At 41.7% G+C, this 23,446-nt stretch overlaps 3 protein-coding genes across 3 annotated transcripts in view; all 3 read right to left on the bottom strand.

Moving 5' to 3' along the window:
* LOC146986783 (uncharacterized) overlaps positions 1-23,446 on the bottom strand; it is a 40,946-nt gene that overhangs the window by 5,163 nt on the left and 12,337 nt on the right. The window contains exons 5-6 of the mRNA XM_085777873.1: positions 17,430-17,590; positions 16,526-16,736 (exon numbers count right to left, since the gene is read on the bottom strand). Coding sequence (XP_085633999.1) covers positions 16,526-16,736; positions 17,430-17,590 — 372 coding nt within the window. The remainder of the gene's footprint in view (positions 1-16,525; positions 16,737-17,429; positions 17,591-23,446) is intronic.
* On the bottom strand, positions 5,979-7,995 carry LOC146986786 (uncharacterized). The gene is made up of 4 exons (XM_085775606.1): positions 7,903-7,995; positions 6,512-7,825; positions 6,206-6,423; positions 5,979-6,110 (listed from the first exon to the last, which is right to left on the bottom strand). The coding sequence occupies exons 1-4, from the start codon at positions 7,975-7,977 to the stop codon at positions 6,041-6,043; spliced, it is 1,677 nt and encodes a 558-aa protein (XP_085631732.1). The 5' UTR covers positions 7,978-7,995; the 3' UTR covers positions 5,979-6,040.
* Positions 14,241-15,203, bottom strand: LOC146986785 (E3 ubiquitin-protein ligase DTX3L-like). The gene is made up of 3 exons (XM_085775608.1): positions 14,864-15,203; positions 14,559-14,776; positions 14,241-14,463 (listed from the first exon to the last, which is right to left on the bottom strand). The coding sequence occupies exons 1-3, from the start codon at positions 15,104-15,106 to the stop codon at positions 14,394-14,396; spliced, it is 531 nt and encodes a 176-aa protein (XP_085631734.1). The 5' UTR covers positions 15,107-15,203; the 3' UTR covers positions 14,241-14,393.

The following is a 23,446-nucleotide window of genomic DNA, read 5'->3' as shown; positions in this document are numbered from 1 at the left end:
CACACAAACTCTCACAGGTTCAGTCTTTACACGTTGACATGTTTACCAAGTTGTGAATCACTGATTCGTCTAAGTTTTGATGGAGCAAACACAGTAAAAACCGCTCACTCACCTCGCTCGGTCTGTGCGGCAATCAAAACTGTAGCTGCGCTTTCTTCCAGACAAATGAAAGTGAAAGTGTCGCAGCTCCACGCGATGCTGACGTCATCACTGTCTCCCTGATGCTCCCAGCGCAATGCCCCGGTGGTTCTCAGAGGGGAGCAGAAACCTTTCTACTGCTGATCGTATGGCTATTTGTAGGCTACCTCTTACAACAGCGAGCAAGCCGACGTCGAAACAACGTCTTTTCTACGTCATGGTCCGACGTCGAAATGACGTCCCTGGCGGGTGCAGAATGAAAGTTTTTGTTACGTCTTTTTTGGACGTCTTCTGGACGTTCAGTTTTGACGTTTATAGGACGTCTATACAAGGTTCAAATAAGGTTGAAAAATGGTCGGCGTGGACGTCCTCTTGACGTCTTATATTGACCGAATTTGAACGTAATTTATACATAAAAATTATTTTAAATATTTAAAAATATTGACCATATCAATGGCCTTATGAAATTATGTAGATTAGGCCATGTATCCAATACAGCATTCAAAGTACATTGTAACTGCATGTTATGCACTGAAAGTGAACTGTGAAAGTGCACAAATACCATTTGGGTGCGTACATTAAATATTGTTGTTGACGGTGTGTATGCCCCCCCTCCTGTGTCCCTCCTTTCCCATGAAGAAGTCCAATGCAGAATTCAAAATACACTTTTATTATTTTTGTTGGAAATTAAATTCAATGTTTCAGGAAAGATAATTTGGTTCATACATGAAACACAGTAGTCAAAAAGAGGACTTTGTCTTCAGCTCTTACAAAGAACATCCAAGATATTTTATGTCTGTTGAGCTTGTGTCTTCTCTCGCCCGACACTCACTGCTGTGTGATCACACGTGTTCAGTGCATGCCAAGCCAAGTAAGGATGTAAACAATTAAATTAATTGCAGTCAATCAATCCTTTTCTAGGAGTTTTTTGTGAAATGTAAACAAGCAAAGCCGACATAAAGTAGCGGGATCTCTATTTAAATGTACACAGGGGAGAGAGGAGGTGAAAAGAGACAACAACACTGTTACCTGTTGTATACTGGCCTCAGGATGTACCATCGTTAAAACACAGAGACCACAGTGTGTAACGAGTCAAAAAGCCGCCGTCACTGAGCTGCCGTGTACGGGAGGATACGGTAAAACCGACGTGGGTCCGGTGTGTCTATCAAAGCTTGGTCCGTGCTGAGGCACCGGGTCGGTTTGAGCTGCGTTCAGGCTGCATTAAAACTCCTCAGGCAGTGTCCAACATCAAAATATTAAATCCAGCAGCAGTCCACTGAAATTCACAAAAAAAAAAACTGTCTGTTTCTTGATCTACGAACAACTCCAATCTGTCACATGAATCCGCCGACAGCACCGACTTGAAGCCCGAGTGCCCCCGTCGCTGGGCGTCTGCTCGTCGCTGGACGACTCCTGCAGCACCGGCGCCTCCTTCTCCTGCGGCTCCTCCGCGGCGCGCTCCGCGATGCCGGTGAGGAAGAGGAGGAGGACGCCGTCCTCGCTCGCACTGCTCCGGATCAAACTGCAGAGGAGACGAGAGAGACTTCCGTTACCGAGGCAACGACCTCTGATCCCCCAGGCTCCTGTTACCGAGAAAGTCACCGTTAAATCCCCAGTCTGTGGTCAGTTCATCCAGATACCGCCTGTTAGGATTTGCTTTAGGAGTGACCAAGAGCTAACAGGCTACATCCATGGTAGGGCTAGTCCCATGCTGCCACCTACTGAACTGCATGTGGGCCTACTCCTTCGCCATCCCGCTGGAGATAACAAGCCAATTAACTTTATCTCTATCCATATAAACGCACAGAAAAATATTTTTGAATGGAGAAATTGTAAAATGATGTAATCTGATAACGTTAATCAAAAGTAAAAATGATAGATTTTACCTCTTTCAAATGAGGGGGACCAAGGTTGCAGAATATCCCGTTATGATTGTGCATGACAATCAAAACATGCTGTAACGACAGTCTATGGAGCAAAAACAAAAACGAATAATGAAATATTAAAATCCTCATGAATTAAAGTCGTTTTGATCATGGCTGGTGACGTGAGGCTAACTAATGAGAAAAAAAAAAAAGTTGACGATCTGAGGGTTTTTTTTTTTAACAATAGCAGAGGGTTACTGATACCATGAACACATTATTAACTAAGTATACAAAAGAGTGTGACTTTAACATTAAATAAAAGGTAATGTGCATAACTATAAGATATAGCTACTTACCGTCGATGATCCGTAGTTGTCTGACAGCTTCTCACAAAACTAACCGCTTGTAAATTCAAATTGCGCAAAGTTCGCGCATGCGCAGTACACCAAGTTTCAACCGTTGCTAGGCAATCAGTGCCCATCGGGCAGTGCGCAACGCGCGCGCGCGCATGCACACACACACACACACACACACACACACACAGATTACGTAGCCATACCAGACGCCAGGCTTAATTTCGTCAATAAATATATTATTATTATTATTATTTTTATAAATTACATTCAAATTTGGACATAGATGTCAAGAGAGAGTCACACCACACAGCTGAAGATTTCCAAAAAAGATGTGATAAAAAATTATTGTGCACCCGTCTTTTTTAGGTCAGATATTGAACGTCACATCAACGTCCAGAAGAGGTTATTATACGACGTCCAGATATGACCTATTTTAGACGTCAGTTAGACGTACAGATGTGGTCCTGGACCGACCGACGCGATCTGGACCTGATCTGGAGGTCCATTAGACGTCAGATGTTTGCTGGTCATGGATTTATTATAATACATCCATGGTCTCACTTTACCACGCAGCATTTGTCTCACTTTACCCCAAGACCCCCATTTTAGAAAAAACGACCTCTCTTAGAAATTCAGGCTAATTTTCAGCCAGCATCATCACATGGTTTTATGTGTTGGTAGTTCATCATCATGTATCATATACGTTTTTCTACCTGAATCAATTTGCTTTGGCACAACAGTTGATTAAGCTGACAGCAAGAAAATTTACTTTTACATGCAAAAATAACATTTTTGTAAAAAAAAAAAAAAAAAAAAAAACATGCTTTCCACAGCATCATGAGGTCCTCTTCTTCATGACCATGGGGAAATGGGAGGGGCTTGAAAACATAATGGTCAGATGACCAAAAATGTGTTCCGTTTTCTAGATACAGGGGGTGTCTCACATTACCCGGTGTCTCACATTACCCCACTCTCCCTGTCATGTTCGTGTTCCAAGGATGAGGCCGTGTTGATAGCAAGTAACTTAGTTTAATGTCTCACGTTCTCAACAACATGTGGCTCAATGCAGTCTTGCTCTACTCTGTTATAAGGTACGGTAAGCTGACTACAAACCAGTACTGCCGCCTAGTGGTCAAACATGTAATAACATCCACTCATAACACTCCCCTAATCATAAAACTGTAAAAAATGTATTAGGCTACTATGGTTCAACCCATCCACCTCTGTATGGAGTCAGCCTCATTCTCAGCATCATCTGCACCACTGCTTACTTTACATCACTAATCATAGTCCAGTAATTATTCTGAGTTAGATAATTTTGCAGTTTGCAGTCAGTTCTCTGAACAGAGACAAGGGCACACTATCCCACAGGTAAGGAGTAGACATCACAGGTAAGTGGTGTGTGTGCACTATACTGTTTATTCTGAATATGCAAATAGTACAAGGCTTCCCAATTGCTACTAAACAAATTCTTTGCACAACATAATATAGAAATGAAAATTGAGGAAGCAAAATAACAAAACACAGAAAAAAGAAAATAAATGACAAAGGGAGTGAGAAGAAGCATAGTTAAATGCATTGCAACTGGCTGATGATGGGATGGTGCAGAGAAGATAAAGGACTTTATTGGAAAGATTCATGTCTACACTGTTTTAGCTGTTTGTTTTGAGCGTCTTCCTCCACCAGGAGCAGGAGGCTGTAGTTATTGCTTGTCTCTTCCAGAAACAAGATAACGTTCGTCTGGGTTTGTGAGTAGACTTTTTACCTTAAGTGGTTTGCAAAATCATACATCATGCATTTTAATGAAAAGTAACACACAGCTTTAATAGTAGTACATGATGCATTAAGGCGATTTACAAACTAATTAGGGCCACGGGCAATCGCACCGGGCACTGGTCCCAACAGCTATGAAATAGCTGCAGGGACCAGTCGCCCGGGCACTACTGTTATTGTGTGGATTTTTTCTTATTATTATTTTTCCACTTCCGGACGATTTTCGATTCGCAACTAGTCCTGCAACTCGAAGAGTTGCAGGAAATATTATATATCAAAACGTGCGTCTTGATCGGGATCGGGGTGCTATTACTTTTCTCAACAGTTTACGAATTTTTCGCGACGTAGTCGCGAAAAACTGCGCAAAAATTTTGCATGTAAGTCAATGGGACGGGCGGAAAAAAAAGACCGAAAAAGACCAATCATTGGAGTTTAACAAACGTCTACTGCTCAGGCATACTTTCACCTAGAGACTCCATTTAAACTTTAAACAGTAGACACAAGTCTTGTGTATTGTCGTATTACTCCACGTTTTGATAGGTCATATAGTTTTTGATCAATCCCTGATCAATGACCATGATCATTTTTGGAGAAATTATGAGTTTATAATGGGTGTGTATTGCATGGAATGTTCGTGTCAGAGTGCGTGACATCATCGGTTAGAGTGGGAGAGAGTGAAGAAACATTCTGTATTTTTTCTGGATAAACTGTCAGCACGGCCACAATTTACACTCTACAGACATAATTTTTTCAGAATTTGTAAGACAAACTTGTTATCTCTCATGTCATGTGCTCAAAATATCAGAGAGACTTACAGAACTTACAGAATCAGCCTCTGAGTGCGGCCACGTCTGTCTCTGCTCCTCATTGAGTCCAATACAAATATTTTCTGAGAGGAGCAGAACGGCCTGATGTTTTAAAACTGCCAGCGTCGCCAAAATATTTACTGTAGAAACACCAAATCGTACCGAAATTTTCAGTAAGTCCTTAGAGCAACATTGATCTGTGTTTTGTTCTGATAGGAGTTACCGTTTTGTCATGCTAAGCCTAATTGTGAGGCCGGTTTAGAGGCAGAAAATGGCTGTTTTTCTCCACGTTTCTGTCTGTCTCAGCCTGCGGGGGCCCCTATCGCCGTGGTAACCTCTTTGATCCTCAGGCCAGGGCTCGTTAACTTCATAAACAATCCACCTGGCGCTCGTTTAAATGTTTATAAACACAGACACAGCTAAATCAGACTGACACAGGATGCAGCTACTAACTAACTATGTGTCAAGTCAGTCACACACACACACACACACACACACAGACTCTAGAGCCAGCTTCATGTGATTACAGTTACACACACACACACACACACACACACACACACACACACACACACACACACACAGTTAACCTAATGTGGTTACAGCTCCTCCATATCAGTGCTTATAGAAAGATGATCATGTGTCTGTCTGATCAGCTCTGTCTTGACCTTAAGATCGTGGGTTTGATTCCCATGTTGACAGAGATGGCACAACCCGCAGTAGCTCCCGTGGCCCATTCAAAATTTCCCGAGAGGAAATTTTCTAGTTAACAGATACGGTTGTAAATAAAATGTTAAGAATTGTACAGAAAATATATTGCCGTGTTAGTGTTGTGTTCAAATGCTAATAATCATTTATTAGTCAGTGTTATCATGACATAGGTTACATTGACGTTCATCCCTTAACTGTAACAAACTGGAACATTTTAGATTAGAAAAACTGAAGAAATCCTTCATCAAAGAAAATTAGAGTTAAATCATTAACACCTGCTGACCTGTGGGTCAATTGATACTGGACCCACCAGGCGCTGGACAAGCCAGTTTTGTTTGTACATGTAAAATTAGATTTCTACAACTCTCCAAAGTCACTTGGTGTTGTGTCTTCACTTGATGCCTTTAGCCTTCAGCTCGTCTCTCACTCTGCTCAGGTAGTCTGGGTCAGGATAACCAAAGCTGCAAAACAGTGTGCACAAGAGTTAATGTAAACAACTTTAGCAGAGTTAAAACTGACAAAGAACATATAGTAAAAGAAATCTGTCACTTTGTACCATTGTGGTCCTCCATGAATGGAGGTTTTGTGGTGAATGTCGTTCCAGGTCACCTGGTTGTCCGCCCCGGTCGTTCTGGACGTCCCAACAGTGAAGATGAGTTTCTGCTCAAATGCTCTCTGCAACAGTTTCAATACATCTCTGCCCTCTCTGTTGTCTGGTAGATACACTATTCTCTGAGTACCATGGAACCTTTTTCCAGGTTTGGGATGTTTTTTCTGTGATGGAAGAATCAAGATTAGATATAAACAACATAAATGTTATAGATTTGATACAAAATTAAAATATAATTGACCATAGTATTACCGTCTGTATCCCACTTGGAATATCATAGTTGATAACTATAGTGCCATATGGTGAGAATCCAGGGAGAGATGTGCGAGTTATTCTCCATGACATTGTTCCTTCAGGCTGGTCTCCTTCTATTTTACCGAAGACGTCTTTGCACACAGGACAGATCGGTCCTGAGACTTCCTTTTCTCGTTCCAGACACTTCTCACAGAATTCATGTTTACACTTCAGCAGTTTCTTCTTGGTAAATGTATCCATGCATATAGGGCATCTGTTATCTTTATTGTCTCCTCCTGACTGTCCATTGGACACAGGTCCACTGGACGCCCCCTCTGATTGCTTGTCATTGTTCTTCATTGAGCCGCTGAAGCCACTGGCACCAAGGAATGGAGTGTGACCCAGAGGTGATGTTGTAATCTTCTGGTACAGATGAAGAAGAGCTCTGATGGCATGGCTCTCCATGGACTTGTGTCCTCCAGGTTTTCTGTAGCGGGCTCTGACGTCCACTTTCCCTTGACCAACATCTTTGATCTGAAAATCCACATCAAACTTCTCTTTGATAACATCTATTTTTCCAGTAAAGGAGTTCATCATCAGCTTCCAGTGGTCCTCCTCCACAGTGAGTCCTGCAGTTAGAGGGTCTTTGATGTTCATCTCAATTTTCAGTGGTGTGTCTTGGGACGGCCATGTTGAATCTGCCATGCTTGTCAAGTTTTTCTCTGATGTGTTTAAGGTCTTAGTGATGACATCTTGACTGGACGCCCCCTCAGATAGCTTGTCACTGTTCTTTGAGCTGTTGAAGCCACTGGCACCAGGTGGAGGAGTGTGACTCAGGGGTGATGTCATGGCATGGCTCTCCATTGACCTCTCTGGTGCGTTTAAGGTCTCAGTGACGATGTCTTGACTTTGTCTCGGCCCATTTACGATCATTTCTTCAGACGACAGAGTAACAAAGAGCTTGTTCTCCTTCTTCTGGATGATCTTCAGCGTCTCCTTCCACTGTTCTGGATCTACGTACTTGAGAGGAACAGTTGAGCCACTGGATTCAGCCAAGGACTTCTGGACAAGGGTTGTGAATTCAGAGAGAGCTTTCTGTGGGTCTCCACCTTTCTGACTCTGTGGTTTAAATGTTACTATCACTTCTGCTTCAATTTCAACTCCACTCTCTTTCTCTATACGTTTCATTTCCTCCTTGTAGATGTGGCTCACGTACAAGAAATGACTAACTGGGAGCTGACATGTCTCCTCGTTAGTCATCCTCTCCTCTGCTGCTGCAGGACCTGATGCTGAACTGCTGGAACTACTTTGTTCCTCCAGCTTCACTTCCTCCTGGATGACAATAAAATGTTTTAGTTTAGTAATTTTTGGAATCTTTCATTCCTCGTGATTTAATATATTGTCCATACATTTTGTGGATCTGGCAGAGAAGAAGAAGAAGACAAGAGGTTCATTGAAGCAGCAGCTGGTTCTTCTGTTTCCATTTCTGGTGGTGCCAGACTACAAGAAACAGTGTTAAGCAAATTACTTTGGAAAAGTAGGCCTATTTAAAATACCTCTAGCCTCTAACAGGACAGTGGTAGGCTGACTTTATAGCCCAGGGGCCTCATTTATCAAAGAGGGTGTAAAACTGCTACTAAAGTTTTGCGTACGGCGAAAAGACGAAAATGGCGTACACCCGAAATATTTACACCTTTTTCAGATCAATCAAACTGTGCGTACGCACAACTCTCCGCATTTCCCTTTGATAAATCACACCGGACCCAAGAATGGTGCACACGTGAACACACCTCTTACTCCACCCCCGGAACGCCTATATACAACTATATATGGTCAGCACGTGCATATTTAATTAGCCATGTGGCTCTGTGGAGCGGCAACAAGTGACAACAAAGTGACAATGGAGACAACGGGCGGAGGGCGGGGGAAAGAAGCGGAACTTCTCCGCTTCTCCGAAAGCAGATACACGGGCAATAAATCAGTCAGAAAAATAATCTTGCATTTTAATAAGCTACAATAAAAACCAAAACCTCCCAAATCTCAACAAACAGGAGCAGAAAGAAGAATAATCTTATGTAATCTGCCCCTTTATCCCAGAAAATTTATTTTTTTACACCTACATGTTAAAACAATAAGCAGGATTTCCACGATAGTTACCATTACTTTGAACTGTTACGTTGTCTCAGTCTTTATTCTCTCGTCAGCTCCAAACTCACGTGCACCTCGTTAACTCAGGTGACAGAATAATAACAGTCTCAGTAACTGCAGATCAGTGTGCGCTGCTGCCGATGTGTTTTTAAACTTGGCGAGTTTGATCCTTGTCGGACGTCACACTAGAGTGTGTAAAAGCAAAAAAGCAAAATCCTCAATCCGCTCTGTTTATCAATTAACATAAAGCCTAGTGTTATTATAGAGCGGGTTGGATTGCCAGCATCAACGGTCCACCACTACCACAATTACTTCAAAAAATCCTACTGTGCTCTTCTAAATGTACTCCGTGCTCCTCTCTCCCTCTCACACTGCAGTTCTCTGACTCAGCAACGGTGTCGCCAATTCCTCCTGTTCCTCAAAAAAGGCGTAAATCACGGTACGCCAGCGTCAAAATGGGTGTAAATGTCCGCACTTTTCCCCGTCAGGTTTTGGCTTGATAGATCCCAAATTTGGCGGAGAAAAGTGCGTACGCACAAAACGGGGGAAAAAGGGTGTAAAAAAAGGTGTATCCACAATGATAAATGAGGCCCCAGGACGGGTACTCAAGTGTGGGTGAGAGGAGCAGAGACACTCGGCTTGCTGGAGCATCAACCAGTCATGGGTCATTGTGAGGGACCGGAGCGGCCTCCCCACGTAAAGGGGATCAGGGCAGACCAGACTTAGGTGATGGAGGTTGGAAACAGAGCCAGCGAAGCGTCGAGTGCCAAAAGACAAGGTTTTTTATTTTACAAAAAAAAATCAACAATAATCAACACACCCTCTGAGGGCAAAAACAGGTCCAAAAAATGACCCTACCCTAACCTCACACCAGGTTAGAACTGACCTCATAGCCTCACACCAGGCTAGAGCATCTTTCCTCAGAGCCGCCCGGAAGCCAAATGCCACTCCCTTAAATACAGCTGCTGTGAGTTAACTTAATTGGGGCAAACCATTACTGCAGGGCAAACCAAACACTATAACGGTCCCTCAAACACATCATTTACATCAATACACACCAGAATAAACAATACATAACATATTTTAACCTTGTACAATCTTTCACATATCCACACAATACCTGTGCAACATGATCACATAAAACCATATGATACAACAAGACAAACACCCCTGAGCACCATGGGCTATGCCCACCCGGGCCCGCGCTCGTTAAAGACCGCCCCTGCAGCGGCGCGCTTCCACAGAGGAGCAGTGGAGCTGGACCGGGAGTGCAGGTGAATGTTGCGTGTAAATGAATGTATGCAGGACCAGAGTCTTTACCAGTGAACAGATGAAGAGTGGGACGAGTAGTGGGTACCTCACTACACGCCAGGCTGGTAGGAAGGAGTGTAAACTGTTTCAGGTGACTTGTGGGTGTGGTGAGTGCGAGCCGCGGCGCACCGCGTTCCCAACACCGGTGCGCGGCTCATGCCCCGCATGTTTACAAAGCACGACCCCAAACACACATATTATAAACATACACAACATAACGTCTTCATAGAGTCTTTAGAATAATATGTGGGAGTGTGTGCGGGTGTATGACTGTGCGTGTGTGTACAAATGTCCGAGAAAAGTCTCTCATCGCTCCCACGTGGGCCACGCCAACCCGTGGCATTCTACCCCAGAGACAGTGAGAAGGGGGGGTGCTCACCTTCTCTCACTTTCACCTGCCAGGGGCCTCATTTATCATTGTGGATACACCTTTTTTTTACACCTCACAGAGCCACATGGCTAATTAAATATGCACGTGCTGACCATATATAGTTGTATATAGGCGTTCCGGGGGTGGAGTAAGAGGTGTGTTCACATGTGCACCATTCTTGGGTCCGGTGTGATTTATCAAAGGGAAATGCGGAGAGTTGTGCGTACGCACAGTTTGATTGATCTGAAAAAGGTGTAAATATTTCGGGTGTACGCCATTTTCGTCTTTTCGCCGTACGCAAAACTTTAGTAGCAGTTTTACACCCTCTTTGATAAATGAGGCCCCAGGTGTTTGCAACTTGGGGCTGAGGAGGAGAATCTTCTTCAAGGTCACAGTGACCGAAAGCTTGCAATAAATTGATATATGCAGTGTTTTGAGTGTGTGGTTGCTGTTTTGTTATTTTCTAAGTGCAAAAAAACAAGACTGCGCCCCTAGGGTTATTGATTATCATCCCAAATATATGTCTATGTCCCTGGGAGGTTGGGACCGTCTTGAGCCCTGTTGTGCGGGCCGTCTCCGGTCTGAGTGCCATAAATTGTTTCGTCCGTGGTCCGACCTGCCCACCGCTTCCCACCGCTTCCCAGTTTCACTATTTAGAAACAGCTTATCTTCACACCGATGGGCTCATTTGCTGTTGTAGGTCACAGAGAGACATCAGCAGAAACCAGTGACTTAAGTTTTGTAGTCTATAAAGTATTGAAAATGGAAAATATTTTAGTGTAATTTATATTCTTCTCTCTTCTATTTCTTATCAAACTGTGATTATATTAGCACATATACTTTTGACATGTGTTGCCACCCCTCAAAAGTTCTTGCCCCCCTCTTGTCACCTGTAATAGCATTTTTACCTCCTTTGTGAGATACTTTCTATGGTAATTATATAATCAAGTTCTTTTGCATTTAAACCACCTAAGACACCTAACCTTCTGCTTTCCCAGACTTCCTTCTGTAATTTGTGAATTCAAGTTCCTTTCAACTTCAACTTCCTAATTCACACTCAAACCCCTTTGTATTTTAAATTGTATGTCTTGACTCCATACCTCGGGAGACCGGTGACGATACCTTCAAAGACAAAGGTGTGAAAAGACAATCAGGGAAGGGGCCGGCTAAAGGACACAAACACACCCCAGAGGTGGACCTTCCCTTAGCTATAAATGTATAGGCTTTCCCCATGTTCGGGGTCTTTCTTCATCTTGAACCGCTCGCATGTTGATTGACCTTTTCTTTGCAAAGGAAATAAAAGCTTGTCGGCCGGCGAGTCAATATTTCATTCTTCATCAGCAACGGAGAATTTCCACGACACACCCCATAAATAATTTTCTAGATCCTTCACTGCTCACAGGCAACGTTTAGAAGCATTGATAACCTGTTTATTTTACATGCTCTTATTGCGATTTCTGACTGTTTATTTTCTAATACAAAGCCAAGAGATCAGTCCATACGCCAGCAAGGAACACGTCACTCAGAACTTGTGGGGGGCAGGTGAAGCAGGTGAGTCACATGCAGGGTCAGTACTGGGAAGTCAGGCAAAAGAGTGCTGCTAGGCGTAATATAAGGGTATATAATAATAATATAAGGGTGGAGCTGGTGAATAGAGGATGAGGAGCAGCTGTGTACACAGGTGATCTGAGTCGACTGATGAGGTGGGAGTGGCTGGCAGGCTGAGTGATGCAGAGGTGTGGTCAATGGAAAAATACTGAGTGTAAGCAGGGTGACTGAAATATGAGAGGCTCTTCCATCTTGATATTTTATCCACTTCTTTATTTAGTTCTGTTCTTGGTTGCAATGTACAGTATAAGGGAAAAAAAAAGAAGAAAAACTCACCTCAGCACCTTTATCTCCATGTGTTGTTGAGGGAAGTTGTGGAATTTCATCCCAATCCTCACAATGTATTAGGAGGGAAGACAGATTATTTGAATTATAATTATATAATAATAATAATAATAAAATTGTGATAATAAACACTGTTTGACAGCATCGTTCCCACTGACTTTAGTTTGAATATCTATTAAACATTGACACCACAGCTCCTTTAACATTTTGTCCAATGTTCAGTTTACACATAAACAACTACTCACAATTTCCATTGGCTCATCAGTGTCGTTGTCTGCAGACATGTTGTCGTCTTTTCCCTTGAACACACAACAAAACATTAGTCGCATGACACTGACATGATAAAAACGATTCTTAAATCCACGCTGCATTTCATTATCTGATGAATTTATATTGAAAACATGTTCATGTGTTATGGATCAACAGACTTACACAAACTCTGACAGGTTCAGTCTTTACACGTCTTTCTCTTTGATTTTTAACAAACCTGCGACATGACATGACATGAAGTTGTGTATCACTGATTAGTCTTAATTTTGATGGAACAGTAAAATTGGTCACTCACCTCGCTCTGTGTCTGTGCTGCAAACAAACTGCTGCTGCATCTTCTTCCAGACAATTGAAAGTGAAAGTGTGGCAGCTGCACGCGATGCTGACATCACTTTCATAACTAACTACAAACACCAGCCTGTAGTTTTTAACATGTCTGACAAATGTGCTGTGAACCTACACTGAAAAGTTCATGTAGACATTTGAATGCAGTTTTAAAGTAAGGCCACATCTTTATGTTGTACATTTTACTCCGAAATGTGACAGCATTGAGAGTGATATTATAAAATATATTATAAATTATAATCATCAAAATTACAATCCAGTAATTATTCTGAATTGGATGATTTTGCAGTTTGCAGTCATTACTCTGAAGAGAGGCACAGGCACACCAAGGTGTGGAGATCACAGGTAAGTGGTGTTGTGTAGACTATTTTTTGTGTTTATTCCGAATATGCGAAACGTACAAGGCTTCCCAAATGCTACTACACAATTGCACAACATTATATAGAAATGAAAATTGAGGAAGCAAAATAAAAAAACACAGAAAAAGAAAATAAATGACATATTTGAAAAGGAGTAAGAAGAAGCATAATTAAATACAATGATGGGAGGGTGCAGAGCAGGTAAAGGATTTTTTTGGAAAGAGTCATGTCTACCTACGCTGTTCAGCTGTTTGTTTTGAGCCTCTTGCTCCACCAGGAGCAAGAGGCTGCAGTTATTGCTCGTCTCTTCCAGAAACCAGATAACGTTTGTCTGGGTTTGTGAGTAGACTTTTTACCTTAAAGCAGAAGTAAGCGGAATGTTTGTGTTAATATAAGTCTTAAATAGTTCTATCTTCCGACAGCAATCACTTACATAGAGTGTTTGGTCTGAAACACGGGTCTGTCAGTCACTCTGCTCTGCTGTAAGCCGAGGAGAAAACTTTCCTTGTATCCTACAACCTTTATCCAATGAGGAGAGAGAGCGGCATAAAGGGGCGGTCCTCTCTGTGTGTGCAGCCAAGGGATGCACGTGAATGTGGTGACGTAGGGACGAGGGCGGGGACGGCTAACTCCATCGGCTGACAAGAAGTTAGCCAAAACCACCGGATCGCTTACTTCTGCTTTAAGTGGTCTGCAAAGTCATACATCATGCATTTTAATGAAAAGTAACAGCTTTTAATAGTACATGATGCATTAAGGTGTTTTACAAACTAATTAACAGATAATGTTGTGAATAAAATGTTAAGAATTGTACAGAAAATATATTGCTGTGTTTGTGTTGTTTTCAAATGCTAATAACCATTTATTAGTCAAACAGTATATCATGACATTGACATTGACGTTCATCCCTTAACTGTAACAAACTGAAAAAAATATAGATCAGAAAAACTGAAGAAATCCTTCATCAAAGAAAATTAGAGTTAAATCATTAACACCTGCTGACCTGTGGGTCAATTGATACTGGACCCACCAGGCGCTGGACAAGCCAGTGGGTGTTAAGCTCTTAATGATGCTGATACAGTATAAGAATGTGCATTTCAGTAATTTCTCATCTAGAATAATCATCTTTGTTTAGTTTTATTCTTTGTACATGTAAAATTAGATTTCTTACAAAAACTCTCCAAAGTCACTTAGTGTTGTGTCTTCACTCAACGCCTTTAGCCTTCAGCTCGTCTCTCACTCTGCTCAGGTAGTCTGGGTCAGGATAACCAAAGCTGCAAAAACAGTGTGCACAAGAGTTAATGTAAACAACTTGAGCAGATTTAACACTGACAAAAAACATATAGTAAAAGAAATCTGTCACTTGTACCATTGTGGTCCTCCATGAATGGAGGTTTTGTGGTGAATGTCGTTCCAGATCACCTGGTTGTCCGCCCCGGTCGTTCTGGACGTCCCAACAGTGAAGATGAGTTTCTGCTCAAATGCTCTCTCCAAAAGTTTCAGGACGTCTCTGCCCTCTCTGTTGTCTGGTAGATACGCTGTTCGACGAGCACCAGTGAACCATCTTCCAGGATTTGGATGTTTTTCCTGTGATGGAAGAAAGAAGATTAGCCATAACAACAGAAATGTTATAGATTTGATACAAAATTTAGATATAATTAACCATATTATTACCGTCTGTATCCCACTTGGAATATCATAGCTGATAACTATAGTGCCATATGGTGAGAATCCAGGGAGAGATGTGGGAGTTGTTCTAACTGACATTGTTCCTTCAGGCTGGTCTCCTTCTATTTTATCGTAGACGTCTCTGCACACAGGACAGATCGGTCCTGAGACTTTCTTTGCTTGTTCCAGACACTTCTCACAGAATGCATGTTTACACTTCAGCTGTTTCTTATTGGTGAATGTGTCCATGCATATAGGGCAGGTATCGTCTTCATTGTCTCCTTCTGACCGTCCTTTAGACACAGGTCCACTAGATGCCCCCTCTGCTGGATAGATTGATAGATATTTCTTCACTGAGCTGTTGAAGCCACTGGCACCAGGTGGTGGAGTGTTGGGTGTAATCTTCTGGTACAGATCTCTCGTGGCATGGCTTGACTTTATGTGGGAAAGTTTGATCTCTTGTAGTCTTTGACTGCGGGCCAATCGCTCTGTCATTGTTTTGATATCATCTACTTGCTTAATCAAGGAGGTCATCATCTGCTTCTGCTGGTCCTCCTCCACAGTGAGTCCTGCAGCAAGGGGATCCTTGGTTTTCATGTCAGTCTTCAGTGGTGTGTCTTGGGACGGCCATGTTGAGTCTGCCATGCTGGTGTTTCTCAAGTTTTTCTCTGATGTGTTCATGGTCTTAGTGATGACATCTTGACTGGACGCCCCCTCAGATTGCTTGTCACTGTTCTTCTCTGAGCTGTTGAAGCCACTGGCACCAGGTGGAGGAGTGTGACCCAGGGGTGATGTCATGGCATGGCTCTCCATTGACCTCTCTGGTGTGTTTAAGGTCTCAGTGACGATGTCTTGACTTTGTCTCGGCCCACATAGGATCATTTCTTCAGACGACAGAGTAACAAAGAGCTTGTTCTCCTTCTTCTGGATGATCTTCAGCATCTCCTTCCACTGTTCTGGATCTACGTACTTGAGAGGAACAGTTGAGCCACTGGATTCAGCCGAGGACTTCTGGACAAGGGTTGTGAATTCAGAGAGAGCTTTCTGTGGGTCTCCACCTTTCTGACTCTGTGGTTTAAATGTTATCGTCACTTCTGCTGCAATTTCAACTCCACTCTCTTTCTCTATACGTTTCATTTCCTCCTTGTAGATGTGGCTCACGTACAAGAAATGACTAACTGGGAGAGGACAAGTGTACATCTCCTCTGCTGCTGCAGGAGCTGATGCTGAACTGCTGGAACCACTTTGTTCCTCCAGCTTCACTTCCTCCTGGATGAAAAGAGAATGTACTAATTTAGTAAAAATCGATTTTTGTAATCGTTCATTCCTAGTGATTTAATATATTGTCCATACATTATGTGGATCTGGCAGAAAAGAAGAAGACGAGAGGTTCATTGAAGCAGCAGCTGGTTCTTCTGTCTTCATCTCTGGTGGTGTCAGATCAAAAGACTTTACTGTGACTTTATTCCCCTCGCTGGTGGTCAGTGTTTGTCCTCGCAGTTTGTTGAGCAACTTGAGGGCTTAAAAAGAAGAAGAACACAAATTAATGTGCAGAGAATAAGAACAAATTTGATGCTAATGAAATGTATCACATGGCAGTCAACTCAAAGTGTTGTAGTTGTAGAGTCTGAGTTTTAATTCCAATTTTAAAATTCTGTTATACTGCACCTGATGCAGGTTTTATCTTTATCTCAGCGTTCCCGTCCTCTGAGGCCTTTACAACACTGATGTTGACTTTAAGGTTGTTTGTGCTGATCCACCTTTGAAGAACTCCTGATAGTTCGAAGTTACATTTCAGTGGTTGATAACCGTCTAACCACTGGACAGAGGCAAAGACTTGAAATTCATCCTCCTCCTCCTGAGATGAAGAAACTGGAGCCTGTCAACATGACACAGAGCCACTGATTTTATAATGCAACTCAAAGTAACTAAGAACGACTAAGCCTTACATGAAAAAAAAAGTCAAATTAACAAGTATAAATGTTAAATAAAATAATAAATATGTTAATAATATAAAGTATTTTACCTGCATACATCTTGTTTAAGGATATATTGTTGGTATATTATTCTCATATCTTTTTGTTTATGAAGAAAAATGGGTAACCCATTAATTTACAGGCCGTTAATTATGTGATAATGCCAAGAAATAGCCAAGAAATAACAATTGCATAGTAATGTCAAGAAATAGCATAGAAATAACAGTCAATTTCATAGTAAAGTCATGTTTTTCATAAAGGCAAAAGATTACACATGCTTTTCATGCTTTGAATTTTTTGGGAAAGGCCAGAATGTTTCTCCACCAAACCTTCGCAATTGACTGTTATTTCTGGGCTATTTTACACAATCAATAGTTATTTCTTTGCAATATTTCTCGACATTACTATGAAATTGACCGTTATTTCTAAGCAATTTCTAGACATTATGACGCAACATAATTTACTCATTATAGTTCCTTTTGTCTTAACACTTTCTCTCTGGCGTACTGTTTTCATTAGAGTTCCCATAGCTGACGTCACTCCCAGCATGCAATAGTCAAAATCAAAACAATGCCATGTTGGCATACTGCACATACATCTTGTGGGTTCGACACAGATGAAGCAAAACAAGGTGGGAGGTTGATTGAAGCAGCATCTGATTCTTCTGGTGGTGTCAGACTAAAAGACTTTACTGTGACTTTATTCCCCTCTCTGGTGGTCAGTGTTTGTCCGCGCAGTTTGTTGAGCAACTTCATGGCTTTAAAAGAAGAAAAGAAATTAATGTGCAGAATATGAGAACAAATTTGATTGCTAATTAAATGTATTACATTGTAGTAGACTCAAAGTGTTGTTATACTGCACCTGATGCAGGTTTTATCTTTATTTCAGCGTTCCCGTCCTCTGAAGCCTTTACAACACTGATGTTGACTTTAAGATTGTTCGTGTTGATCCACCTTTGAACAACTTTTGTTAGCTCCATCTTACATTTCTGTGGTTGATAACCGTCTAACCACTGGACAGAGGCAAAGACTTGAAATTCATCCTCCTCCTCCTGAGATGAAGTCACTGGAGCCTGTAAACATGACAATGCCATTAGAGCCACTGTTTTTCTACAGTGCAACTCAAAGTGACTTAGAACAACAAAGACCAAGTGACTTACATGAAAAAAAAAAGTCAAATTAATAATGTTAACATAAGATAATCATTGAGACCCAAGTGGACATAACAGGCTGTGATAATTTGGGATTAGCAGAGTTTATCCTGACAAGTTGTGCCTCCAGCACGCCTATGTAAGACTCCAGCTTGATATCTCAGCTTGATATCTCACTGTGGATTAAAAAATTTTTTTTTTAAAAAGGCCAAAACCAGGAAATTATGCTGTTTTGGTTGGAAAAGACAAGTTTCAATGTCCTTTTGTAACTTTAGCTACAGCATGTAGGCTAGTGTTTTGCGAATTTTGCATAGAAAAACGTCATTCATTAAGAGCTAACATGGCAGCATATTATGTATTATTATTATCACGGTTATACCTTTTGCTTCCAGTTAGTCCAGGCAATCTAGCTCATTTTGGACCCAAAAATATAGTACAGCGGCTAAGCATGAAAATTGTGCACTTTTTGAAAGAAACATGAAACTTCTACCATAGTTAGTTTATACCATGAGGTTTATTTTAAGATCAGGAGGGAAGTCAGATTTGACCTCTGAGGCCCGGGAGAGGTCAAATCCAAGATGGCCGCCAATAATATTCAAAAATGCCTATCGCTGGAACCAAACACGGTAGAAAAACACTTAAGGTGTCATTTCCCACTAATGTTTGGGTGTCCATTCTGTTGGTGATACCTTTGAGACCAATAGAATTCAAAAAAATGCATTTAGATCAATGTGGAGGTCAAATAATGCAGACATAGGGAGGTGAACAGTGCAAAAAGGTAGTTTATTTCCAAAATAATAGCCTAACAGTGATGATGATGTTAATAATGATGATAATAGTGCCAATAATAATAATCATTATCATAATAAGTTCTTTTTTTTAACTGATTTATTATTAACTCATTGGCTGCCAGCCATTTTCAGAGCAGAGAGCTGCATACTGCCAGCCGTTTTAGAGCATTTTTTACAGACCCTTTCAAGACCCACAGAATATTGTGTTCATGTAAACATGTAAACACCAAAACTACCAAGATTAAGAGTAGACTCTCTTCTTTCATTAGGAAAAAAAAGTTTGTTTCTACCTTTTTCCATTCTTTAGTAAACGGCAGTAGAACATTGGCTGGTTTCGCCAAAAACACCCGTTTTTGACCAAAACACCTGTTTTTGACCAAAACACCTGTTTTTGACCAAAACACATTCAAGAAAATGCATTTATGTAAAGGTGCAAATCTGCAATTTAATAATACTGTCGCCCTCCTCTTTCCGCGGAGAGAGGGGTGGTGTCCGACGCTGTGTGGAAGCATTGCGAAGGCCCATGGAGGGGAGTTGACACAATGTGCTTTCGCCCAGTACTCTGAATTAGAGTTCTCAATTTCAACCCAAACCCGAGTAAGGCCGATGGGTCGGGTTGGTTTGGCACGAGATGCTGTGTGTATCTCCAAAAAACCACAATGTTTTTGTGGCCGAAATTGAATCAGTTTCACCCGCTGATAAGGTGCTGCTGCGTCACTGGTACCATCTGCTCTCGCTGCAAAGAAAGCATTTCACTTTTTTAGTTTAGTTTTCTTTTTTTTTGTTGGGCTGGGCTGGGTTTGGCCAGACAACTAATGCTGGTGTATCGAGCTCTGTCGGGTCCGGGCTTAAAACCCACGGGCCGAGTCAGGTCGGGTTGTAATTTTCAGGCCCGTTGAGAACTCTACTTTGAATGTCAAAGTGAAGAAATTTAATGAAGTGCAGGTAAACGGAGGGAGTAACTATTGGCACTTTTCCACTACACAGTCACGGCACGGCTCAGTAAAGGTGCTTTTCCATTACAGCTGAGTTCTCTAGTTCCTCCTCAGCAGGGGTGGGGGGATCGCAAGGCCACACTGTTTCTCTCTCTATTTTCGATCTTCTAGTCAGCTCCAAACTCACTTGTCTGTTCCTCGATTACGGACCACAGCGTGGTTTTCCACACAGCATCATTTAACTCGGGTGAAGGAATAACAACGGTCTCGGTACAGATGAATTCTCATGTCGGACATCGCGCTCACGACTCTTCCAGTGACAACGCTCTGCCCAATCAGTGGAAGGCAGTCGGCTGACGTCACGTTTTAGGTATGGCCGTTCCAGGATTGAGGACTACGGCCCTCTCCAGGAGCCAAGCTGGTCCTCAAAGGGATGAGGGACGGCCGCAAGGGTGGCTGGTGCCCTGAGGGGACCTCTACACGACGCTGGCTGGCCCTCTATAACGGGAACCCTGCCTGGCTGCATCCCACCGGCTGGCGGTCAGCTGGGGGCAGTTTGGGCTCGTAATGATTATAGAAGGTGGCGGACCAGCTGCTGATGCAGAAATGGGTCCGTATGGGCTGTATCATGTCGTAGTACTCACGATGGCGCCTGACGTGCAGGTAAACACGGAAAGCCGTATGACCCAGTAGCCAAATGCCTCGTCATTGAATTAGTGACACACATGAATGGATGAACGAGATTCCCACTGTCCCTACCTACTATCTAGCGAAACCCCCTGACAACCGGGTTTTGATTACAGCGAGTAGAGCCATTGGTGACAGGGTTGGCGCGTGGCCGGATGGTGGTCCGCCGGTCCTCTCCAATCTCGCACCGCATGTTTGTGGAGAACCTGGTGCTAAATCACTTGCAGACGACCTGATTCTGGGTCACGGTTTTGTACGTAGCAGAGCAGCTCCCTTGCTGCGATTTCTTGAAAGTCAGCCCATGATCCAAGCTTTTGTCGGTCTGAGGGTGTGGGCCCCCAGTTGGCAGTCCCCCTCATCCCTCACCGGTGGACCAGGGGCACGGTGGCAGCCCTCAGTCAGGCAAGGATAGAGGAGGAGGAGCACCAAGTGGACCGGAGCCTGAGAGCCAGGGAGAGAGTAACAAGCGGCTGTGGTGTACTAGTGCCACGAACAGAGCCGAGAGACAGTGTCTCTTTAACTCATTGGCTGCCATTGATGTCTATAGACATGTTGTTTCTGTTGTATATTAACTTCAAAGTCACTGTTCTGCTTGACATGTTTCTTTCCACAAAAAGCTTGTTTTCTCAGTGTTCTGGTCAAAAACAGGTGTTTTTGGCAAAACCAGCCAATGTTCTACTGCCGTTTACTAAAGAATGGAAAAAGGTAGAAACAAACTTTTTTTCCTAATGAAAGAAGAGAGTCTATTCTTTCTCTTGGTAGTTTTGGTGTTTACATGTTTACATGAACACAATATTCTGTGGGTCTTGAAAGATCTGTAAAAAATGCTCTAAAACGGCTGGCAGTATGCAGCTCTCTGCTCTGAAAATGGCTGGCAGCCAATGAGTTAATAATAAATCAGTTAAAAAAAAGAACTTATTATGATAATGATTATTATTATTGGCACTATTATCATCATTATTAACATCATCATCACTGTTAGGCTATTATTTTGGAAGTAAACTACCTTTTTGCACCGTTCACCTCCCTATGTCTGCATTATTTGACCTCCACATTGATCTAAATGCATTTTCTTGAATTCTATTGGTCTCAAAGGTATCACCAACAGAACGGGCACCCAAACATTAGTGGGAAATGACACCTTAAGTGTTTTTCTACTGTGTTTGGTTCCAGCGATAGGCATTTTTGAATATTATTGGCGGCCATCTTGGATTTGACCTCTCCCGGGCCTCAGAGTTCAAATCTGACTTCCCTCCCGATCTTAAAATAAACCTCATGGTATAAACTAACTATGGTAGAAGTTTCATGTTTCTTTCAAAAAGTGCACAATTCCCCTTGATTTGAGGGCTTAACCGCTGTACTAATAGAACTAATTGTAACAGAATGTTTTTCACCATACATCATTTCTTTGAGGTGTCCAGAACAACATACTAAAAGTCCTAAGAAATCCTAGTTCTCATCAATCCAAGATTGATTTACTGTAAGTCTATGGTGCCAATAAGGCCAGACAGCCATACACCCCAATGGGGCTATTTTTTTCCTTTACTGCTATCACAATGAAACTTTACACAATGAAAGTATTCATGAAATGTGACATTTTTTGTATTACAAGTTTCTTTGAAAATGAATTTGAATATGCAAATGAGCAATACACTAATGGAATATGCCCAAAATACACCCAAATAGGCTTTTTTTCCCCTTTACTCCTACCACAATGAAACTTTACACAATGAAAGTATACATGAAAAGTAATTTTTTTTTGTATTACAAGTTTCTTTTAAAATGAATTTGAATATGCAAATAAGCAATACACTAATGTAATATGCCCAAAATACACCCAAATAGGCTTGTTTTTTCCCCCCTTTACTCCTACCACAATGAAACTTCACACAATGGAAGTATACATGAAAAGTAAAATTTTTTGTATTACAAGTTTCTTGGAAAATTAATTTGAATATGCAAATGAGCTCAACATTAATTGAGTTATGGTCAAGAAGCCATAAAGCCGCAAGCAGCAAAAACAGGGGCCAAATAACTAAGTTCTTAGTCCCGCTCATATGTTGTTGAACATAACAGCATATTTAACATAACATGACACACAGTCATTGAAACGACTTTAATGTATTCTGACTTTCTTCTGATGTTCTCTGCAAATTGGGGGGAAAGTCATTAGGTAAGGCTTGTTCGCTAATAAAAAGTGGATTTAGAAAGCAACTGGAGACAAGACTGTGCAATCAATTCTTAAGGTCAATATAAGTCTTTTTGTGGCAACTAGTGACCCAGTTAAGTGTGGCAAGTGACATCAAATTGTGTGTATGCATAGGTCAAGTGTGGCAAGTGACTTCAGATTGTATGCATAGGTTAATTTACTGAATGGACATGAATGTGTTAGTTATTTGGCCCCTGTTTTTGCTGCGGCTTTATGGCTTTTTGACCATAAGTCGATTAGTGTTGAGCTCATTCGCATATTTAAAATAAATTTTCAGAGAAACTTGAAATACAGAAATTTTACTTTTCATACTTTCATTGTGTAAAGTTTCACTGTGGTAGGAGTAAGGGAGAAAAAAACAAGCCTATTAGGGTGTATTTTGGGCATATTCCATTAGTGTATTGCTCATCTGCATATTCATATCCATTTTCAAGAAACTTGTAATACAAAAAATGTTACATTTCATGAATACTTTCATTGTGTAAAGTTTCATTGTGATAGCAGTAAAGGGGGAAAAAATAGCACCTTTGGGGTGTATTGCTGTCTGGCCTTATTGGCACCATAGACTTTATACTGTATAATAAATCTTGGATTGATGAGAATTAAACATATTTCCCCAACTAGGATTTCTTAGGACTTAAGTTGTTCTGGACACCTCAAAGAAATGATGTAGGCCTATGGTGAAAAACATTCTGATACAATTAGTCTGTCGGAAAACGCTATTTTGCCTGGACTAGAGGAAAATGTTTACAATTTGCTCTTCAGAAGTGCATTTCGTGCATTTCCTCTCTGGTGTAGCCCATAATTGATCCATGGTGTAACCAAAGACGGTTTATCTTTG

The sequence above is a fragment of the Trachurus japonicus genome, chromosome 5, assembly GCF_045865225.1.
Source record: "Trachurus japonicus isolate A0001 chromosome 5, Traja_1.0".
NCBI lineage: Eukaryota > Metazoa > Chordata > Actinopteri > Carangiformes > Carangidae > Trachurus > Trachurus japonicus.
Note: the sequence above shows the minus strand (reverse complement) of the source record. Positions and strands in the feature narration are given on the sequence as shown.